The 24,848-nt window shown below is 33.0% G+C and overlaps 1 protein-coding gene across 1 annotated transcript in view; it reads left to right on the top strand.

The window, feature by feature from the left end:
* Nucleotides 1-2,065: 2,065 nt before the first annotated feature.
* Nucleotides 2,066-24,848, top strand: part of LOC111511853 (xaa-Pro aminopeptidase ApepP) — a 296,974-nt gene continuing 274,191 nt past the window's right edge. The window contains exon 1 of the mRNA XM_074179519.1: nt 2,066-2,232. Within this exon, the coding sequence (XP_074035620.1) occupies nt 2,202-2,232 (31 nt within the window). The 5' untranslated portion in view covers nt 2,066-2,201. The remainder of the gene's footprint in view (nt 2,233-24,848) is intronic.

Genomic DNA, 24,848 nt, shown 5'->3' on the forward strand with positions numbered 1-24,848 from the left:
TACGAACGACAACTCTCAGAAGTTGAGAAACTTGTGCGAGCTAAGGACTAACGAGGTCTTACCTTTTAACGTGTGATTCCAAACACGGTTGCAGAATCATTCCAGTTTCAACCAGATACATTCTCTCGAGAAAAATATCTGGTCGAGGCGGGAATCGAACACACGACCTTCCGATCGTGAGTCGGACGCACTACCACCGCGGCCAATTCCAATGAAGTCAGATCACGGTCATATATTTTTTGATCGAACCTCGTGCAGAGATGCATGACAACACTTATCCTACACCCTCCAGCTCCGCCACATGTCAGCAAAAAATAAAATCTTGACCCCAAAGAAGCCGACCGGGAGTGAATTTACTTGTGTTCACTTCTATACCGTGCTCTAGCCCAGGGGTCTCCAAAATTTGAAGCCTTCAGGCCATAATGATTTTTTCAGTTTGTTCCAAGGGCCAATTTCTGCCCTTAACTATATTTCTAGACTAGGATAGTCGCAAAGTGCGTGACCTAAGCAAACTCACGCTTTTTTTGCATTTCAATTATTATTGTGTATTGTGACACTTAACGACATCTAGTGGCGAGTAGTGGTACTATGCACTATCTTTTTCAGCTACCCGCTAGGTAGCTAAAAATTGTTTCACACATTTTGAAACATGTGAAATATTCAGCCACACTACAGAGACTGAATTCCAAATGGAAATTATTGATTTACGGTGCAGTGATATGTTTAAGAACAAATATCAAAATTCATCTTTGTTGGAATTTTATAAGAGTCTTCCATTGGAACAATTTGATAATTTGCATAAATTTGCTTGTGGGTTGTTTTCTGTTTTTGGTACGTTTTTGATCCACAACTACAAAGTATTGTCGGTGGAAAATCACAATTACATAAATCTCATTAGTGTTTTTGTTTTACTGTGATTCATTTCAGTTATTTGTTAGTTATTAATATGCTTAAACTTAGATATTTGAGTTAAGTTTTCTTTGTCATCATTTCTGTCGTTAAGTTTTACCTTGCAAGTAAATAAAACCGAGTAATTATCATTCTGTGTTTTATGTTCAACTTATCACAGCAATAGTAACAACAATTAGGTAATCATTGGCTGTCGCGGGCCAGATTGATGACAGTAAATCATTGGCTGTCGCGGGCCGGATTGATAACACTGGCGGGCCGGATTTGGCCCGTGAGCCATAGTTTGGAGACCCCTGCTCTAGCCCAACGTAATTCGGTGTTTTCTTCAGAAAGGTTCAACGGCCTGAACAACAACAGGCTTTACTCCTTGCAAATGTCTGTACTGATTTCAACTCAGATTTGAAGACGCTACTATGGTTAATTAGGTTGAGAAATATGGTAAACCGAATGATCATGAAGAAATTAGAAGAAAAGTTGAAGAAAATGTTAACAAAAGCCAACAAAAATATATTATATATTTTGATAAAAAGCCTTTTAACGGAGTCAAGTTCGAACTTGGAAGATATAGGAGCCGTTAGAAAACTACACATTTCCATTAGTCAACCAACAAAAACTCTAATGAAATATCGATGACCATTTGTGGTAACAGAAATTCTACAAGGTAATACATACAGGTTGGAGAAACTCAATAAACAGAGACAGAGAGTGATGGTGATAGCAATAGGGATAAAAACTGGATTTCTGATTATTTACCAAAAATGATTAGAAGAAAATGTTATGACTAATGACAGACCTAAACGAAGAACAAGACAACCAAAGAAATTAGAAGATTATGTTTGAGGACAAACGTATATTCAGGATGGCCGAATGTTGTAATTTATTTATTGTTTGCCTTGCCATATAGAGGTTTTGAAGAACAATGTCAAACTTTGAGAGAAATGTCATATTGTTTCTTTTGTAATTGAAGTATTGACTTCTATTCTTCTACTTTTCATATATTAAAGTTAAATTGAACTTTGTTGAATATTTCTGTACACCAGAAACAGAAACCGAAAATCCTGTGCGATATTTCCAACAAAATATTGCTCTATTCGACCATACGAGTACATAGCGCTTGCGTTCGCTTATTTCTAAATCCCAAATATTAGGCGCGTATTTATAACATCAGTAGTCGACACACCGCGGAAAATTATATACGACCACGAAATTGAAAATCGGAATCTTTTCGGAGGTGTGTGTTGTTTTCTATGTGAATTTGAGAGTTATTGTGTGATATATTAGTTTCATTCAGGATGGGAAACAGGATCCTAATTTTTCTCTGCTGTGAGTACATATTTTTTGTAATACTTGTTGGAAATTTAATTGACAATTATGAGAGGCAAAATTTGCAAGCTCCTGCATATGAAAACTCTCGAATATCAATTTTTTTAAATGTTTGTTACGTAATGTGGAAAAAATAGTTCAAATATATGAAATATTCAAAAATATATGAAAAATACTTTTCTAGGCAGTGTTCAGTATCACTCGCAGAACTGATTATACTGTTTGATGCACAGTTTCATTTGGTTAGGACTTCCAACTTTTATTTTGACTACCGTTGTGTTCACTCAATATATTTTCTGACAGGAGTCAACAGTATTGAAAAAAAATCCTGAATCTTCACCTGAAATATTTAAAGTACTTCGGTGAGAAGTCAATGAAAATCAGTTTTTATTGATAACGATTATCTTGAATAGAAGTTTTCCGTTAATTCAAAATATATGTTTATATTATAGTATCACGAGCAACTAAACGATTAACATACGCTATCACGAGTTTATGGTTATAATGCTTATGTTTTGGGTAAGATGTTCACCTTCTTTAGGACCCAATGTACATCTAGTAGTGATATCGAGAAAGGAATATCATCATCAATATTTCTTTAATGTGTTGATGTTGGGAATCACATTATCATATTGTTTAAAAACAGAAACCTTTGAGAGCCAGGGAACCTTATTTAAATGTTATTGTACATCATTTTATTCAAAATCTTATAGAGGATAAGTAGATACATCAGGATGGTAACTTCAAAGCAATTTATTTTAATAAATGTATGCATTATCAGTCGAATGCGTTGCAGTTGACAAATCTTTTTGCACAATCTAACAAAAAATGCTACTGGTTTTTCAAACTGGTTTCAAATATAACTATAATTTCATCTTCTAAGTAATATTTTCCATTATTGACATACTCTATTCAAAAATTTGTTGTTTATAAATGAAGGTTAGATTTGAAAAAACAAATTTCAAATGACAATTAAAAAGCAAATTTTCTATTCTCAATGAAACTTGCTTCGTTTGAATATCAATAAATTTTACAATTCACTCTTTATTAAAATATCGCATGTAACACAAGTTTGCTAAGTTAGATTTGGTATGAAAATGATTCCCACTTTTCACATTAGAGAGTTTTCATAACTTATCAAGAATTCATATGAAATCTATAGATACCTATAGTCCGTTCATAATTTGTTGATAGCTCACTGCAAGTTTGACCCTCATTAGAGAACTGAAATACAGAGAGGACAGCTAATATGATATAATAACAAAAACCAAACTAAAACTGGCAGTTTAAGATGTTTTCGACTAACCCACCTTGTATCTGAAGAAATACAATACAGCTATAAAACTTTTAATCCGATTATGTAGGTATTTTGAGTGGAAATGAGTGACCAGTGTCGTAGAGTATATGATTAAAACATTAGTTACTTTAAATAAATATATTAATATTCTCAAACTGTAGGTACTGTAAACTGTATTTTTATTTTAAAAAGATTTCTTTATTTTATTCAAAAATAATAAGTTACTTGCAATTTGTAAAAGATACGTTTATTTAATTAATACCTATTTTTAAATGATATAAACTACGATTACTTACAAAACTATTCAAATTCAAAATAAACAGGATCATCTTCGGAATCCGAGTCGTCTTGCAGGTTAATAATTAGCGGTTGTGTCTCTACAGTCGCATCAATTATATTGTCAAGATCCCACATTTTTTGTTCTTCTTCTATTGCATGTCTTACTGCATCTCGCCAATTTTGTTCTGTAATATGTTGTAAAGACTCATATAACAATTCACGTACAGCTTGTATTTTATATGATGTACTTTTTCTAGCCACATAGCTTTTCATTTGTGCCCAAATGAGTTCAATTGGATTTAATTCGCAGTGGTAGGGTGGAAGTCTAAGGACTGTGATGTTTCGTCTTTCCGTCATTTTGTCAACTACGTATTTCTTGAACGTAGATTTGTGTTGCCGGGCAATTTTTAAAAGTTCTGCTTTAACCATTCCATCTTCGTAAGACAGGGACTTATTCCGCAGCCAGTCAATGATATCCTGTTTCTTCCACGCAGTCGTTGGAAGTCTTTCAACTAGTCGTGAATGATGAGGTGCATTATCTAATACTATAATTGAGTTTGGTGGTATATGTTCAATCATCTGCTCAAAATACTCTTCGAAAACATCAGCTGTCATCTCCTCGTGATAGTCTTTTGTGCTTTTGGATTCAAATTCCAACAAACCATGCTTAGCAAATCCTTTTTCACTGCCAATGTGAGAAACTATTAATCTACTGCCTTTACCAGAGGGTGGGGAAATACCAGTAGACCAACCTTCCATAAAGGCTTGCCTGGAGCTTGATATATTTTTATCTGTCCAAATTTTTGTGAGAGTATGACCTGCGTTTACCCACGTTTCGTCCTGATAGTAAATTGGCGTTCCTTCAGCCCGAAATTTTCGTATAGATCTTAGATACTTTCTTCTCCAACATATTATCTCTTCCCGGTCAATCAAAAGTGATTTTCGGTCTGATTTCTCCCACCGGAAATTTAATTCTTTTAAAACTTGCCACAATTTGGTTCGTCCGACATGAGGCAAATCCGGGTCGTCTCTAACTTCTTGTAAAATTTTGTTTAAGTTGGGTATTTCTTTTTTGTAAAAAAATTCGTGAATTTTCCTTCGAATACCATTTTTGGCAAATTCATCAATTTCAATAGGTTTTCTCCCCCTCTTTAAGTATTCGTTTGTATTTGGGTTAGCTATACCTTTTTTTTTTCTTTCTGATAGGAACCTATATATTGTTGACTCCCCTACGCCCGTCATGTTGGCACAACTCTTGATTATGTTCTGAACAGTGTTTGTGGGATTCTGAGGAACCAGAGCATCGTGAACGTTCAAAACAATAGTCTTCTCTCTTGGTGAATAGACAGACTTACTGACTGTACGCAACAGTACCGGTGTAAAACTTGATGATGTTGATGATGATGACGAAGCCATCGCAAGCAATCAAACAAAACAAGCAGGAACGAAAGGTACGTATATGTTTGTAGGAATATGAAAAAAAGTTACTCACGCACTGCACAAAATTCGCAAAATAAATATTAGAGACGTTAATTACTGCCGTAGACGCCGAAACACCAACGAGCCGTAAATTAAATGCGATTAAAAAATGTACTAAACCAAAAATTATTTTCGTTCGTAACAACTTCACCCTTTCAAGGCAAGTTTCGAATATAAACTGAAGCTTTATATTTAATGAATGAACACCTCAGGAACCTCCGCCTATGATTTTACGAGTTTTACGACCGTTTTATGACTTGGGCCCTCATTTTGTGCTATCGACAAATTATGAACGGACTATAGTAGTGAAATTGAAGATTCAGAGATCAAACTGGATGGTTATAGTCACATTCGATGTTATTCTACAAATCGGCAAATCGGGGGTGTTGTGATTTATGTGAAGGATGGTATACAGTGTTCAACAAAGAAGACTTACATTTTGAAAGACAATTACTGGTGTGAAGTCATAAGAGTAAATTTTGGTGTGTGACAATGTTTAGTGGGTTGTCTTTATCATTCTCCATCTAGCTCAGATTCTATATTCATAGAAAACCTGCAAAATATCTTTGATGATATCTGCGTCAATGATAAGCGTTGCATTCTTGTAGGAGATTTTAATTTAGATTTCTTGAATAACAGTTTTTATGTGAAAAAAATCAAATCAATGTTTCTGCAATATGGAATTGATAAACTATTACTGAATCCTACTAGAATTACTAATAACAGTGAAACTCTAATTGATTATGTATAGTAACTAATAATAATTTGTGCAAACTGTTTTGTCCATCCTACTCCTAAAATAAGTGACCATTCATTGATATCTATTTGTCGCAAAAATAACAAACGAACTGAAAGCACTTCTATCAAAAATTATAGAAACCTTAGTGAGCGAAATTTGGATAAAATAAAACTGAATTTAATTTCATGTGATTGGGATTCGAATTCAACAGATGTTAGTGTCATATATTTCAATTTACCTACTTAATAACTGTCAATCAGTTATCGATAAAGGTGCACCAATTCAAGTCTGTCACTATGAAAGTAACATTCCATGGTTTGACAACAAAATTCATAATAAAATAAAACAACGTGATCAGATATATAAAGATTTTATTAAAACTATTGAAGTGAATAGAAATATTAAATGGAAAGAATTTAAGAAACAGAGAAATGAAATAGTAAATTTATTAAAAAAGAAAAAAGAACAATACTACTTCGATAGAGTAGATATGTATAAAAATAACTCTCAACTGATGAGGAAAACATTATAAAAGCTTATAAACATTAATTGCCAAAACTTTTCGAGCTGTATAGAATTTAACTTAACAAACCAGACGTATATTGTTGAAAATAAAACTGAAATAGTAAACGAATTTAACTACTACTTCATTACTAGTATTCAGCAAATTGTTGATAGTATAGATAATTTTCAAGATTGTAAATTCAATATAATCTATATCCTAATCTTTCCAAGTTTGACATATTAACAATGAATGAATTACGTCTAATTGTTAACTCCTCAGACAACAAAAACAATGTTCATGAGATCTTAAATTCCAAAATGCTCAAAGTCATTTTTGAAACATGTGAACATATAATTTTAAACCTTGTAAATACTTCTCTTCAAACTTCTAAAATTCCAAATCTTTAAAAGTTAATACTATAGTTCCCATTCAAAAAGTAAACAAAATACAAACAAGGCTAGTGAATATAGACCAATAAATACATTACCACCAATAGAAAAAATTCTTGAACTAGTTGTTTATAACCAGGTACTTGATCATGTCGAAAACAATGAAATTTTAATGAATAATCAATCTGTGAATCCGCATTACAACGCATTACAACTCACTTTATCTAAATTCAAAAAAGAAGTTGATAACAATACATTTGTAGTAGCTGTTTTCCTTGATCTGAAGAGGGCGTTTGAAACAATTGATCGTAATATTCTTCTGATGAAATTAAGAGGTTATGGCATTGATGGTGATGTTTACCAATGGTTATCTAACTATTTATTCCATAGAAAACAAAAAGTCAAAGTTCAAGATAATATCTCGCAGGAATTGGATACACCTATAGGTGTGCCTCAGGGTAGCGTTTTAGGATCTCTGATTTTCATGTTATACTTAAATGACATGAACTTGTTTATGAATGTTGATTTTATAAATTTATTTGCAGATGATACACTATTGGCATGCTACGATACAAACTTAGATAAATCTATTGATGAAATGAATGCGGCATTAAAGGATGTAAATGAGTACCTCATGGCAAATAAATTGAAACTGAATGAAATGAAAACTAAAGGAATGATTATGACAACAAAATATAAATGGAACAACCTTTATTTAAATGAAATAAATCTACAAATCGATAATGGAAACATTGAAATTGTGTCATGTATCAAATATCTTGGATTCCAGTTAGATACTTTATTAATTTTTGGCAATCATCTCGATTATATATGTAGAAAAATATCTGAAAAAGTATATTTCTTTGCAAGAATTTCTGGTAATTTATCCACTCAGTCTAAAATTACTGTGTACAATGCGATTATCCAACCACATTTTGATTACTGTGCTTCTATTATTTTCTTGTTTGATCTAAATCAAACATCTTCATTAGAAAAACTTCAAAATTGCGGTATGCGAAATGTTCTAAAAGTGAATCGATTCACTGAAATTGGAATTGTGTTACAAACTTTGCGGTGGCTACCAGTTTCTTCTACGGTTGTACTACTTAACCAAGACATGTATATATAAAATTCTGAATAACTTATCACCTTCATATTTTTCTGAATTTGTTAGTTTAAATTCAGAAGTGCACAAATATGCCACAAGAAATCATACTAATTTGCGTTCATGCAGAACAAATAGGAGACGTGCCATGAATTCTTTATTTTTCAAAGGGTTTGATGCATACAATAAATTACCACATGAAATTAAATCTAGTCCATCATTAAGTATTTTTGAAAAACAGTTATTAAATATAGTATTTGTATGTTGTTTTCTGCTTTTTATCATTGTATTGGAGCTGAACCTATATAGCAATGTACACACATCGGAAAAGTCTAGGGATATTTTTAAAAATGGCAATTATTTTTTTTTCAGATCGCTTTAGGGAAAAAAAAGTTGACGGGTGATTATTAAACGAATGTAACTTACAACAAAATTTATTAAATGGTCAAAAATACTGAGTGCGCATATAAGCAAAACTAAAAAAAAATGTGGCTCTTCTTTGGCACCCCGAAAAAAAATCATAATACAAAAAAAATGGAATCAGTACAAAGTATGGCCTCCACGCTGGTTTATTACGGCCCTACATCTATCGTGCATCGACAAAATGAGATTGTCAATGTCTTGTTGAGGTACATTTGCCCATTCAGCGATTAAAAGCTCTCTCAATTGAAACGTTGTGTGAATGTTCCTCATATGCGGAGTAATTCTTCGTTGAAGCATGTCCCACACATGCTCGATCGGATTCAGGTCCGGTGATTGTGCTGGCCATGGCAATACATCAACTCCTTCGTTGGTGAGCCAGTCAGTCACTAGACGCGCGACCTAATGCATTATCGTGCATTAGGTGGAAGTTTTCACCAACAGCACCAGCATACGGACGGACGATAGGTAGAAGAATGGTGTCGAGGTACTGTCGAGGTGTGAGGGAGCGATTTGGAAAAACGAGATCGGTTCTGCCGCCGATCATGATTCTGCCCCATAGCATTACTGTACCACCTCTGTATGTGTGGACTTCCTGGACGTGTCTCAAACGTTCATTATTTCCAGATCGTCTCCACAGTCTTACTCGACGAGAATCTGGATGAAATCCAAATCTGGATTCGTCTGTAAACAAAACTGTGGCCCAATCATTTGCATCCCAGTTTTGATGTTCTTGACACCACTCTAATCTTCTACCGCGATTGCCTCTCGACAAAGGTGGACATCTAAGTGGCCTTCTGTTGTGGAGATCTGCTTCATGCAGTCGATTTCTGACAGTATCACGACCAATGGTTACCTGGTGCGTCTACTGCAACACGTTAACCTACTCAGGTGCTGTGATTGTCGGTTGTCTTCTTGCGGTTAAGACCAAGAATCGGTCTTGAACTGCAGTTGTAGCGCGTCCTCGCCCTGGATGTTGTTCGGCTGGACTGCCAGTTTCACGGAAACGCCGCCACAATCGACTGATAACACTTTGGGAGACCCCCAAACGAAAAGCTATATCATTTTGTCGCATGCCACCTTGAAGAAGCCCTACAGCTCTATTCATCTCAGCCAATGGTAAGTGATGGCGTTCCATGTTAAAGCACAATATTTCCAGTTTAATTGCTGAGCAAGAAATGCATAGAATGTACAAACTCGACACTTTCAGATTATTCATTTTAGCCGAAAACCTACAGTTTGTAAAAAACTTGATGAAAGATTAGTTACCGTTTTTGCAGGCTTTGTTCAACCCATAGAAATCTACAGGGTGGTCGAGTGTACCAATTTAATCGAAATTAAACGACCTTATGCATTTATTTTTATGATATTTAGTATGTTATAAAAATATCCCTAGACTTTTCCGATGTGTGTATTTTTAATAGTATATGGCGTTATTTTTCAAACTAAAAATTTGTATTTTCAATTTTGAACTATATCTACATTTGAAGTTTCAATTTCTATGTTAGTAATATGTTTTATATAATATTGTGTATTAGGATTACCTATTTCAATATATATATTCTTCTTCTATAAATAACACTCTTATTATATGTACCTACCTTTGTGTTCCATCAGTCAATTAAGGTGAATATTTTGATATCATATGAATCACATAGTTTGTATAGAGAGGGAACATGATAATCAGGAAATAGCAACACGTATATAAACGTTTCCAATATTATGACCGCCTTTTCTGAGGTTCTTTCAGTGTTTATTGTTGAATCTCAACAAAAATATACGAACGCTTTAGTTTCCTTTGACGGGTTTCGACTGATGAATGTCAATCATTGAATGGATATCACTTCAATTAGTTTTTGATACGTAGTTTCCGGTGATGAAGTAGAAAACATATACCTATGATATTGTTTTCAGATGCATACCACCTTATTTACTACTACATAATAGGAGAGTTCATTTGGATAAACAAGATTCAAGTACTATATGATATACAGTGTCTTGGGCACTTCAGAAACCACATGAAAGACGAAATATATACGAAATTTATAAGAACGACTGAAAATATGTCTGATTCAATTGCAATCCTAACATTAAAATTTTCCTTTGTCTTGGAATTTCATTTCACCAAGTGGTTTCGCTTGTAACCGAACAGTGAGAAAATCTGAATTGTTACTATTCATATATTTACTTCCTTTTTATATAGAGAAGAAATTATTTGAAAAATTCAATTGCTCTGGATCTTTCAGTCATTTTTCCTCATGGAAGTCAATTTTCCATTTTTCACTGAAACAAAAATTACCCAAATTTGTAATTTTTCTTCATGCAAGTCAATTTTCCATTTTTCACTGAAACAAAAATTACCCAAACTACCAATCGAATACAATGTGGAAAAAAAAGTATGTACGGTACGTTAACACAAATTTCCAGTTTTGCCATCCAAATAATGTCATAAGTTCTGAAATTTTCATTCAAACTTGTGTGCAAGTATAAAAGTAATCTATTTCAATTTTTTTGTAATCCAGAAAAAATATTTAGAGAGAATAATCTTTTTAGCTCCACTTATACAGTGTCACCGATAAAGTCCGCATCAAATGGGAAACTTTTTTATTTATCGTTTTATGTGAAATTTGATTTTGGCAGTAGATTTTGCTTAAGAAATGATGTCAAATGGCGTCTACAAAATAGGTCACGTGATTTCCTTAATCTGTCAAAATTGACATATAAAAAAAGAAACATCGAAAAATGACATTATTCTTCAAAATATCCAAAAATATCAAAGGATAAAAACATTTTCTTTTGTAATTTTATACCCACACACCAAGTTTCAAACCCATAATAAGTATTTTATATTTTCACTATTTTTCCGCACTCCTGCTTTTTCTACTTATCAAAATTTAAGCACACCTGTACTAAATCATTTATTTTAACTAAACTCGTCACCGAATTTCTTTTTTTGTAATATAATAATATTTTAAGAGCCTCTTTGATGTTAATAACAAATTTTGAAAAATAAAAGTTGTCAAACTTGATGCAAAGTTCATCTAGTTTCAAAGGGGCTCAAAGGGGATTCGTAATCTACGCATTAAAATACGTAAGTACAGTCAAACATTTTTTCAAAATCGCCGGGTGTCCACATAACGAAAATTTACCAAAATTCGAATATATTCGCAGTTATTCCTTTTTTGATAGCTTATTTCTTTATTTATTCGACAGATGTCAAAGACGTTTTTGGAATATGAAATTATGTCAATGTGTTGATTGACAACTGAAACATTCGATGTAATACAAGGAACTCTCCGATATCAGTTTGTTGCCATTTCGCCACTATCCAAAGTTTTCTTCAAGATGGGTAGCCAAGTACGATCTATTTCTAAGGAGCTATTCGAGATACAATTCTCTCCATACATGAGAATATACGCTGATTTTTTTTAGCTTACGTCTCTTAGAATGAGGCTCATTGGTAATCTTTCTTGTCCTATTCCATTCCACCCGATGTTCACCGTCTGATTTTAAAATGTTTTCTGATAATTTTGATCAATACAAAGTATTTTATAAATACAATTTTTTATTTTTTCATTAGTGTCGTTGGGTTTTGTATGTGTGAGTATAGATCTCAGTGTATTTTTTGTTTTGAAAGTAGTTCTAACATCATATCTATTTCCAATTCGTCTTATTTTTTCAGATAGTCTTGGAATGTAAGGTATAACATTAGTTGTGAAAGGTGTCGTTGGATGTTGAGTCGGTAATTGTTTAATTGGATGTTGTTGAATTTTTGAAGCTGTTTGTATGTTCGTTTGGTTTTTAATTGACTCTTTATTTTCTATTGCATTAATCGTTGAATTTATGAACGAATCTGGATGAGCCTTATCTTTCAAAACAGATTTAATTAATGATATTTCTTTATTGAGATTTTCAGTTGAATTGCATATCGTTTTAGCTCTTTTGTAAAGGCAATTTATTATACCTTTTTTAACACTCGCATGATGATTTGATGTATAGTGGAGATATCTATTTGTATGTGTTTTCTTCCGATAAACATTTGTATCAAATTGATCTGATGACTTCTCCAACATTATATCAAGGAAAGGGAGTCGACCATCTTGTTTAATCTCTATTGTGAATTGTATTGTCGGCCCCCGCTCGTTGATATAATTCAAAAAAGTATTCAGGTCATCATTGTTTCTATTCCAAACAGCAAACATATCGTCAACGTATCTCCACCAAACTTTGGGACCATTCTGATAAGTTTCAACGAAAGATTCTTCAAAATACTCCATATACATATGTTACTTAAGATGGGAGATAAAGGGGAACCCACAGCCATGCTAAATTCTTGTTGATAGAAATCATCTCTATATTGAAAATAGGTTTTGTCTATACATAATCTTAAAAGTTCTAATATAGAATTAACATCCAACTTCGTTCGATGTTGAGTCATTTTCCAACCTGGATTCGACAATTTGAAAAGTTTTATCAACAGGAACATTCGTGAAAAGACTTTCAACATCAAAGCTCATCAGAACATCACCATCACTGAGTGTTATGTCTTTAAGTTTATCTATGGAATGGGTTGTATTTTTTAGGAAACTATTACTGTTTCCTGAGATTGGTTTCAAAATTTCCAAAAGGTATCTTGCTAATTTCTGACAGGGAGATGCAATGGAACTTACAATTGGTCTTAAAGGAACATTCGGTTTATGTATTTTTGGTAAATCATAGGAGGTTTACTAAAATGAAAAATTAGTTGAGTGCGTTCTGTTTTGGTTAGAATGTCTTTATATTTAGCCAATGTTCTATACATTTTTTGTTCAATTGATTTTGTTGGATCATCCTTTAGTTTTTTGTAAACGTTTTTTGTTATATTATGTGTCCGGTATGGACTATGCAAGAAACGGTTACAAACTCAATTATTTAGAATCCTTGGAAATTCACAAACATAAACATTGCGGGTGCAATAAGACGAAAGTGCAGTAACGTTAGTTACAAATAAAAGTGGTAAAAACATAAAAAGTCTCAATTTTTTTTCTTTATTATTTATTTATTTGTAATACAGTACTCTACAGGACAGCCCAATTACAGAGCAGGAAATAACAAGAGTATAATAAATACATCATAAACAAGTGACTGTAAAGTCTACAAACACTACAAACAAGTAACTATAAAGACTACATATTTTATATTTATAATAGGTGACAAAACAATTAGTTTAGGAAGTGTGATTTGATATTTGACAATTTGCAACTAAATATATCTAAATTATCGCTAACAGAATTTGTCACTTTACACATGGTATGGATTGGAGAATTCTCCAGAACATTTGTGCGAGATGTTTTTATATAGTACTCGGGTGTCTGGAACAGATTCTAGGAATACAAATAATAAACTTTTCCAGTAATGTTGGCCAGTCAACTATGCTTTTGATAATTTTATAGGTTAGTGCAACACTATAATATTCACGCCTTTTTTCGAGACTGCAAAAGTTATGCTTTTGTAGTAATTCAGAGTGGGTTGTTCCTAATGGAGGATAAATGCCATCGGTTTTTAGGCTTAGCAGTTTTAAAAATCGTCGTTGAATTGCTTCTATTCTATCAACGTGATATTGATAAAAGGGGCTCCACACAACTGACGCGTATTCTAACTTTGATCTTATGAAAGCATAGAATAAAGTTTTTAAGGTCGAAGTTTCTTTGAAATCACTACTGTTTCGTGCAATTAATCCGTACAAACGGATTTCCTACCACGTAGTAACGGCTACATCCATCAATTTATTAGTATAGATATGTTCAAAAGTATTTCCAATGCTACGTATTTACTTCAATCTTCATGACAGCTTGTATATTATTTTGTGACGGATCGAAGTCAATTCATTTCAATTATAACTTTCACCACATGGCCACAAATAAAATAAATCCATTTACAAATTCATTCTGCTTTATTTTTACACCATCGCATAATTTTCGTAAGCGATTTGGCAGTCTCCAACAGAATACGTCATCTTTGGGTAAGGTCACTGTAGTTAATAATTTATTGTGACCTCATTTACGAAAACACAGGATTCCTGAGAGCCTATAAATACTCTGTGAAACATTATTTTGAGAATTTTTCTTGAATGTTGCGCCTTAAAATAGACCGTATGATTTCTTACAGAAATATTGATTTTCTATAGTTTACATTTTCTGTGCAATTAATTGGAAAAATTGGTTAGAAAAGGTAAATACATAATGGTGATATATCCACCACCATTTTATTGCCAAATAACACTCAGTTGGTAAAACTCGCGTCAAGAAAATAGTTACACTCTTTGTAAGTGGATCTATGACTAGGTAAACTGAATCGTTATGGTTTTAGAGAAGTGTGTCTATATTGATTTGATTTCTGTATTATTAAAACAGGTTGCAAAACGGAAGGCAACTATCGAACAGTATATAATTAATTTGTGGTGTCCCTTAAGGTTCTGTACTACGTGTAGGCCCAATCATTATTTAAATGATTTTTAGTAACAGAAAAGCATGACAGAAACAAATAGAACATCCTGTGAATATCTTTTTGAGCTTCTGATTATGTCCATGAAATGTTCTCAAATGGACGTTCTAAAAACATCACAAAAGAACACACTGAATTTCAACCTCTACAATTATCTTCCCGATAGTTTCAAAATTCTTAGTATGTCCAAATTAAAAAAAAAAAACAATAAAAAATTAAGTTTTGAGTTTTTGCTTCTATTCTGTCGAAGAATACGTGAATCATTTTAAATGTTTATAATGTCAAAATACATACTCAATTTTCTTCTTATACAGGGTGTTCCTTAAACACATGCTAATATTTAAGGAAGTAATTCTTAGGCCCATTTTAAGAAAAAAACTTCCAATGGACGTATGTCCTAAACGCCTTAACTTTTGAAATACAGGGTGGCAAAGTTTTCAAAAATAATCAGTTTTTTAATAATAACTGAGATAATTTTGTAGACATCTTTGGCATATTTGGTACATATGTTCCATGCCTCAAGGCGCATTTTCTGATGTACACAAATTTATTTTTGTGAAAATTTGATCTCCTGGTATTTCTTTGTCCGACGCATGATTTTCACTCAAAAAAATAAAAATCGACAGAAAGCAAATTAAGAAATTAGATCAATACTAAAATGAATGAGAATCTGAAAATTGCTTCATAACGCATTACCAATTCCCTAATAATATTTGAAAACATAATCTGCAAAAAAATAAATTTTTCACAAAAACGAGTTATATTTTATTTTGTGACAGTAAGTCTAAACGAATAGCACAAATTTGTTAATTAGTAATAATACCAAAACTGATTATAAAAATTGTTGGAAGTGGCCACCTGCACTTAGTATGCATGCTTCCGCCCTTCTACGCATGGAATTACGCACCCGTTCAAATATTCCCGGCGTATTTCGTATAGTTTCACACGAGGCAACTATTCGCTCTCTTAAATCTTCCAAAGTATTAACGGGAGTTTTATACACAAGAGTTTTAAGGTGACCCCATAAAAAAAAGTAAACTGTTGAGATCGGGGGATCTTGTTGGCCATTGCTGAGATCCTCCGCGACCTATCCAACGATTAGGATAAACTGTATTTAAAAGGTTTCGGACAATTACACTGAAATGAGCAGGGGCGCCATCGTGCATGTACCATATTCGATTCCTTAACGCAAGTGGCACATCTTCCAATAACCCAGGTAACTCTTCTTCGAGAAAGTGTAAATAAGAACGACCATCAAGGCGTCCTGGTAGAAAAAATGGGCCTATTAAATGATCACCTTTAATTTCTGCCCATACATTAACCGAAAATTGGTGTTGGAAATGGGTTTCGGTTATTGCATGGGGATTTTCTTCAGCCCACACATGATTGTTATGGAAATTTTGAATGGCATTCCAAGAAAAATTTGCTTCGTCTGTGAACAAAATTTGTGTCTCAAACTGCGGATTTAGTGCAATACTTTGTAGATACCACTGACTGAAGTTCACACGCTGTGAAAAATCTCTGGGGAGTAATGCCTGCACTCTTGAAATATGGTATGGGTATAACAAAAAATCAACCAAAATACGCCAAACAATTTGATGACAAATATCCAGAGTTCTAGCAATCTTCCTCGTACTCGTCTCAGGATGTTCCTCAATTTCTTGCAGCACCGCTTTCTCAATTTCAGGAGTTCTTACTACACGAGGTCTACCTTACGGAGTCCCTTTCTTGAAACTACCAGTTTCCCCAAGTCGACGATGAATATTTGAAAAAGTTCGGCTATTTGGTAAGGCACCATTAGGATATCTTTCCTGATAAACGCGCCTGGCTTCTGTTGCATTACCATCGGCAAGGCCATATACGTAATGCATTTGCGCCATTTCCGCATTCCTATAATTTACCATATTTACTGATATTCAGAAAAACAGCGGACTACCAAAATAACTTCAATAACACTTCAAAATCAATCAAAACGCGCTGTGACAGTTTTTAACACCAACACCTTACTTAAAACCAACATCAATATTATCTACTGACGTTTGTACATACAGATAATTCGTTTTTTATTGCTATGGTGGGTACGCTGTTTTTTTTGCTTTTAATCTTTAAAACAAATGATATACCGACAAACTCCATATTTCCAAGAGGTGCAGTAAATAAATTCTGCTACACGTCATTTATTCCAGGATAACTAAATTTATGTTTTCAAAAATTATTAAGCGGTGCTGCGTTATGACGTAATTTTAATTGAGAACAGTGCATCTGACAACAAACAAATACCTTTTAGATCCTCAATTATTTTGCAACAAATCTGATCTCTTAGTTTGCTTTCAGTCGATGCACGATACCGCAACAGATTTTTAAGGAATTTATCCTTAAGTAAAGCGATTTTTAATTTTTTGAGCGAAAACCATGCGTCGGACAAAGAAAACCCAGCAAATCAAATGTGCTCAAAAATGTATGGGGATTTTAAAAATAATTTTTGATTCAAGATGAAGCAGTGGCGTAGTATTTTTTTCGCCAAAAATATACATTTCAAAACTCGTACGTACGCCACTGGCAGAGAAAATTAAGAAAATTGTACATTAGAAAATGCGCCTTGAGGCATGGAACATATGTACCAAATATGCCAAAGATGTCTACAAAATTATCTCAGTTATTATTAAAAAACTGATTATTTTTGAAAACTTTGCCACCCTGTATCTCAAAAGTTAAGGCGTTTAGGACATACGTCCATAGGACGTTTTTTCCTTAAAATGGGTCTAAGAATTACCTCCTTAAATATTAGCATGTGTTTAAGGAACACCCTGTATTTTTGTATTTGTGTTTGCGTTATTAACAAATTCCTTCATGCTATTTTTTGACTTGCTACACATTTTAGTATGTAATGTGGTGAAATAAATTATCTTATCTTAACACGACTGTCAAAGGGTGTGAAAGAATTCCATACAATAATAATAATACAATCACATAATCACATCAAAGTAAAATCCCCATGATTAAAGTCGTCAATCATCGAAACACATGGCGTGATTCTGTTGCGACTTCTGGGCGAGTAACAATTTCCAGTTGTAATAAATAGTACAGGTGTGGCATGGGCGCAGCTTAACAGTTCCTGTATTATATTACAGGCTCATCAGAGCCACACTCTATTACACTAACCCAGATTTTAAATGTTTCATCATCTATACATTTCGTAGTGGGGAATGACCTTTACGGGAATTGATGTCAAAGGTTGATGACGGTAATTTGTTCTGTTATAATTCAATTACGTAGGAGAGCTAATTGTCTATCAATGTTGATTTTTTTGAAACCCATCAAGTTGTTGAGTAATTGAAATAGTGGTGTCTTAGAAGCAGAATAATCATTTTTGTTAGTGACAATGAGTTGGAAGAAGATAACTCAAAATAAACTGATGAAGAAAAAACGACGTAGAGAGGAAGAAAAAGTGGATTATTGTTATCATATAATACTTAGCTACAAACAATGGAAAAATTTCCTACTAATAATGATAACAGCTGCGTTTTTTCAGACTAGGTCACAAAATCTTTCTTTTGTAACCAAAAATTATGATCCAGGACTCATTCGATTCGGAATGACCTCTAGCAACTTTATGAAAAATTTCAAGAGGGGCTCGAAAAAATTGCAAAAGTTGTAAACAATTTAGTAAAAATAGGGGTTTGGTTTTTTGCAAATATCTCAGAAAATATTAAAGATACTCGAAATTTGAAAAGAGATCCTCAAAGAGAAGGAAATCTAGACACCTGGATAAACGAAAATACATGGGAAAAATGTTTTTTCCGTGATTATTTTATTAGATATACTTCAGTTAATTAACTAATTTTCACAAGTTTCAAATTTACATAAACACCCTGATAATTTTTAAACTAAAAACCTGGAAATTTGTTCACTTCTTGGAGCTTTTCTTGAAAACCTTCAAAAAATATTTCCATTGGAAAAACGTTGATTTTCCATTTGGTTATTAATAATCAAAGACGTTAAAAGTGAAAAATTCAATTAAAGCAATGGGTTTTTTTTAATATTCAAATTTATTCGTATTATTATTATTTTAAGTTACATAAAATTGATTTTCATAACTTTTAGCTCTATTTGATTGAAAAATTGTTATAAACAAATGTATTTTTCACAAGATATTCGCACATTTTTTGAAGTGATGAATATTATGATTTTAAAAAACAAAATCGTTTCTCAAATTTATGACATTTATATGAAGGTATGACATTTATCAAACCTAAAGTAATCCTATACATGTTTAATTTTCTTCGTCAATTTCTATGTTCAATTTATTGTTTTTGACTCATTTTTACTGTATGATTTGTAATGTTTTTCAATGGCAAAAAAATTCAAAACTCAATAAATTATTGATCTGAAAAAGCTTCCTATTAGAAGCGAAAGCTTGGCAAAGTAGAGCAGAGTTTTGATTTTTTGACAGAAAGACCCCGTTAATCCATTTTACTGTATTCGAAAGCTTTTGATAATTCCTCTTCCACTATCACTGTCCGTCATTTAAATCAATAATGAATTTATTTTCACCATTATTATGGAAGTGTCCAACTTCCATATAGTCTTTTTCAACTAAAATTACTTACTTTTTCGATCCTTTTCTGCCAGTTTTCTCCGGTAATATTAGATACTTCTTCAATTAGCTCTATTACCTTCTTGTCAAATTTTGTAAAATTATTTTTAGGCCTGATGCTCTGTTTCATTTTTTTCCAAATCAACTCGATTGGATTGAAAACACAAAAATAAGAGGGAAGTCTCAGTATGGTGTGTCCATACTTTTCAGAAATACTCTCAAGGGCATACACTCTTTCAGATGTTTTTATCCGTAAAACTTCAAGTAGTTGGTTTTTGGTATAGTTATATTCAAAATACAAATTGTTATCAATTAAAAAACTTTGTATTTTATCTTTCCTCGAATTTTTATTCGGTACTTTGATGAGCTAGCGTGAATGATAGGAAGCGTTATCAAAAACTATTACACTATTCGCATCCAAATTTGGGATCAATGTGTTTTCAAACTATTTCTCGAAAATATTAGCTTCCATGTTCTTATGTATAGTCAAAATTGCAGTCCCAAAGTTTTTTTCTACACAATTTCAAAGAATTCGGAACCCATCATTCAGTTCCTCCACAATGCACAATGATTAGTCGCGATCCTTTGTTTGCAGGCATGTTAGGCGTACACATTCTCGAACCATTAGTCCACCCTTATCATTGAATCTGTAGAAATTTCAAACCTCCCGTCATATTCTCTATCTAATAGAACATGAATGATCTTTGATAAAGTTTATAAGAATAGTTTTCAGCACGCTTTTACCACTTGTACTGAGTAAAAAGTGTTACTAGTTGATGTTTCAGACTTTTCAGTGACTGTCACCAGTGCATTTTCTGCAATTTTCAAATTTCTAAATTCACTCTATTGTTTTTATATACAAGCCTATTCAAATTCGTTTCTGTACATGGGGATCTCGTAAACGATAAGAGATAGAGTGTCGGTTAAATTGCGGCAAAGTTGAGTATTTTAGAGACCTATTCAATGATGTGAAAAAATCGAATATACCTCTTTTTATTCTGGAGATATACAGGAAAAACTAAAAAATCCGGAATTATTTTCTTGTCTATATCTTCTTTATTCACATACATATTGAAAATCTTTCTAAAGTTTGCTATTGGTACTTGATGTGGACTATCAGAATATATCCATGAATCTTTTAAGGGTGTCATCTGACTTGGGCCACCATCATCTTTGAAATTTTAAATACGGACCTGTATTTTTTGTTGTAGAATTTGGATCGTACACGTTCACTTCGTACTGAGAAATTGAATTTTATTTCATATTTCGGGATGTTTCGGTAATGTTTGATTATAATTGGGTGAATTATTCCCTTTTAAATTACGGCCCTGGAAATTGGATAACTGAGTTAAATAAAAACATAATAGCAACTTTCACGACTCCCTATGTACCATAGAGTTTTTAGATAGTTTTTTTCATTTTTAGGTACCATTTCATATATATTTCCATTGCTCTGAACGTTCGAAGTTTATTGTAGAACAATAAACTTCGAATAAGAAAAACAACAAAAAATACAGGTCCGTATTTGAAAATTCAAAGATGGGGGTAGCCCAAGTCAGATGACACCCTGCATGAAAAATTCATGGACATATTCTGATAGCCCACATCAAGTGCCAATAGCAAATTGTTGACAGATTTTCAATATGTCTGCGAATAAAAAATATATAGGCAAAAAGATACTTTGGGATTTTTTGGTTTTTCCTGTATATCTCCGGAACCAAACGAGCTGTATTCGATTTTTTTACATCATTGAATGTAATCACAACTTCTTCATTACAATATTTATTTTGTAAAAGACTAACTTGTTTTCTATGAGAGGGTGATTTTAATAATTCTGCTATATTGTATAAGTTATTCTTATATGTATCATTTACTTTCGAATATTATTTATGATCATACGTATAACTTCTATATATTTATTGCAATCAAGTATACAGGGTGTTCATTTGAAAACTTCCCACCACGGATTTATCGAAAACTACTGATTGAAAGAAAAAACGCCGAGACACGTCAGAAGATACATCAAAGGGGACAACTTTTTAACCAATAACTACTTCACCCCCTTTCACCCTCTGCACCCCAGGATCATTTCCTTGAAAATTTTAAATGACAAGGGGTATCGAGTGATAGCTTGTTTGAAAAGTCTTCCAAAGTCTTTCATTATGACGTTTATTTTTTTCAAATCGGTCGATTCGTTTTCCAGAAAATTAGAAAAATATTATTGATCCTAATTTGGGAATTTTCGAAACAATACATACAAAAATATTACATTTTATTTCAATAATTGTTCAAAATGTTGCCCGTTGGTGGCCAAACAATGATATAGGCGATGTTCAAATTCCTGACGGACATTTTCAAATACATGTTGTTGGATATCATGGCAGCTGTCGATAATGCGTTGACGAAGTTCATTCAAATTTGCAGGTTGGGGAGTGAACACAATGGACTTCAAATGGCCCCATAGAAAAAAGTCTAATGGCGTCAAATCCGGGGACCTAGCAGGCCATTCTATAGGCCCTCTTCGCCCTATCCATTTATCGGGAAACTCGTTGTCTAGCCATTGTCGAACCGGAAGAACATAGTGAGGAGGAGCACCGTCTTGCTGGAAATATATCTGAGCCTCATCAAGTGTAGGGTTTCCATTCTCTTCGATTTGATTTTCAATGGTTTCAGTGATAAGCGGATTGATAGTAGTTTCCAACATATCCAAATAAATGTCTCCATTTAAATTTCTATCAATGAACAATGGCCCAAGCACTTTGTTTCCTAAAATGCCTGCCCATACATTAATTTTTTGAGGGTACTGGGTGTGCCCTTCCACAAAAGCATGCGGATTTTCATTCCTCCAATACCTACAGTTATGCTTATTAACAAATCCATTTAGATAAAATGTGCATTCATCAGTGAAGCAGACATTCTTCACACGAATGGTATTATCATTAATCGCTGCAGTCATTATTTCACAAAACTCCACTCGCCTATCAAAATCATCTTCGGTTAACTCTTGCAATATTTTCATTTTGAATGGATGAAATTTATGGAGTTTAGTAACTGTGTGTACAGAGCCTAATGAAATATGAGTCGCAGCAGCAATTTTGCGTAACGAAGTATTAGGATTTATTCCAAAATGACCTAAAACTTCAATTTGAGCGGCTTCATCCAAAACTCTTCTATTATCACGTTTTTTATTTGCAACCGATCCAGTTTGAGTAAATTTAGTAACTAGGTCCAAAACATACCTATGCGAAGTTAACTTATCTGGATGTCTGGCATTAAACGTGACGGCAGTTTGCCGAGCACATTGATTTTGGGCACCATAAATCAGAATAATTTCCACTCTTTCGGCTAGTGTGTAAACCATTTTCGAAATAGATTCTGAATCAATGATTTACTTTTCACGATCTGAAAACTGTGACAGAGGTAACTGACAGGAAATTCAATTCCTTCTTTCACCTAGCAACTGAGAATAACTACACATGTAAACAATAAAAACAGTTCGCCTAGGATATCTGTGTTGATGAAAAAATCGCGGAAAAAATTGGGATTGGTATTTGGTTATTGCCACGTCTAATCATTCGAACTGCTGTTTATGTTGGTAGTTTTCGTTTTGAATTATAAACGAATTGTGGATTTGGCAAACCTTAAATGTAATTGAAATGAAAAGTGATATTTTCGTGTGTTTTTGTTTTCTATCGGAACAAATAAAAATTAATGCAGATTTTTCTAATTTTCTGGAAAACGAATCGACCGATTTGAAAAAAATAAACGTCAAAATGAAGGACTTCGGAAGACTTTTCAAACAAGCTATCACTCGATACCCCTTGTCATTTAAAATTTTCAAGGAAATGATCCTGGGGTGCAGAGGGTGAAAGGGGGTGAAGTAGTTATTGGTTAAAAAGTTGTCCCCTTTGATGTATCTTCTGACGTGTCTCGGCGTTTTTTCTTTCAATCAGTAGTTTTCAATAAATCCGTGGTGGGAAGTTTTCAAATGAACACCCTGTATATTCTACTCTACGCACCCCCAACAAAGCTTATGTCGATTACTTAAATTTATAAAGATTTTGACTTGCTTCCACACATTTGACCTCCTCTGTATACTTTCATTTCTTCATAATGGTTCATGAAATAATGTTTTTGATAAGTTACCATTTTATATTTAGATTCGTTCTGGCACCCATTTTAGTCACTAATAATACATAAACCGTTTATTAACCAGACCAGATTTTGTTCACTCTAATCGTTAATGATGAACTGAAAATAATCTGAAGTAGTTCAATTACTCCTAGCCAAAAATAAGTCCCTCTCCGCTGTGAAACTAATATTTGTTCCACGATCTGACCCAAATCCTTCCAAATTCCAAAAGATTAATTTTGATATGAGTGAGATCGCTTGCTACTTATCATACTTTCAGCAACATTTTAGGTACTTGTTTCGTGATCTTTGCGTGAGTCATTTTTTAATCAAGTGTCAAACCGCCATATAGTAGAGGTGAGAATTAGGGTTAGTTAAGACTTTAACAGCCAAATGTTCCCATGTATTTGTATGGAACGCCGTTTTACTTTTTATTGCCACAAATATTCATTCCTGAATTTATTCAACTAACAATTTATTTGAATTAAATTGAGTCATGCATTTGTTTGACACATTAAAGACGACTGTTCGTAAAATTTGTTCTATTTCAAATGACACTTGATTCAAAATGTTAAATGAATTAATTTGTTTGAGGAAAAGTTGCGAACAGTTATAATATAGATTCATTGTTTGGAATTTTTGGAAGTAAATGTTTGTCATATATACTTTTTTTGTAACTATCCAATAATTTACTACAATTTCTGTGAAACATGAATAAAATTGTTTGTTGATAATTATAGTTACATGAATTAAAACGATTATTGATAATTTTAATTCGGCGCTAGCGTCGAACGGATTCTTGCAGAAGCTGAATTTTTAAATCTGGCAACATGATAGTCTAGTGATAGTAACACAATATTCCGTCCGACCGCAGCGCCGAATAAAAATTATCAACAATCAATTTTATTCATGTATCACCTAAAAGCAACAATCAAAACAATTCATTTTCACAAAATAACACGCACGCCGTTTTACTTTTTATTAATATTCCGTCGAAATGAGCTGGATTATTTTGTTTGTTGAATTTCAGTGATACATGAATTGAATTGATTGTTGATAATTTTTATTCGGCGCTGACGTCGGGCGTATTTTTGTGGAACTACATAACTGCATATATGTATGACGTGCCACGCCGTTTTACTTTTTATTAATATTCCTTTGAAAAGAATTGAATTATTTTGTTTGTTGAATT

This window comes from Leptinotarsa decemlineata, unplaced genomic scaffold (assembly GCF_025532065.1).
Source record: "Leptinotarsa decemlineata unplaced genomic scaffold, Ldec_3_MD MMD2_P_RNA_scaffold_14, whole genome shotgun sequence".
Classification (NCBI taxonomy): Eukaryota; Metazoa; Arthropoda; class Insecta; order Coleoptera; family Chrysomelidae; genus Leptinotarsa; species Leptinotarsa decemlineata.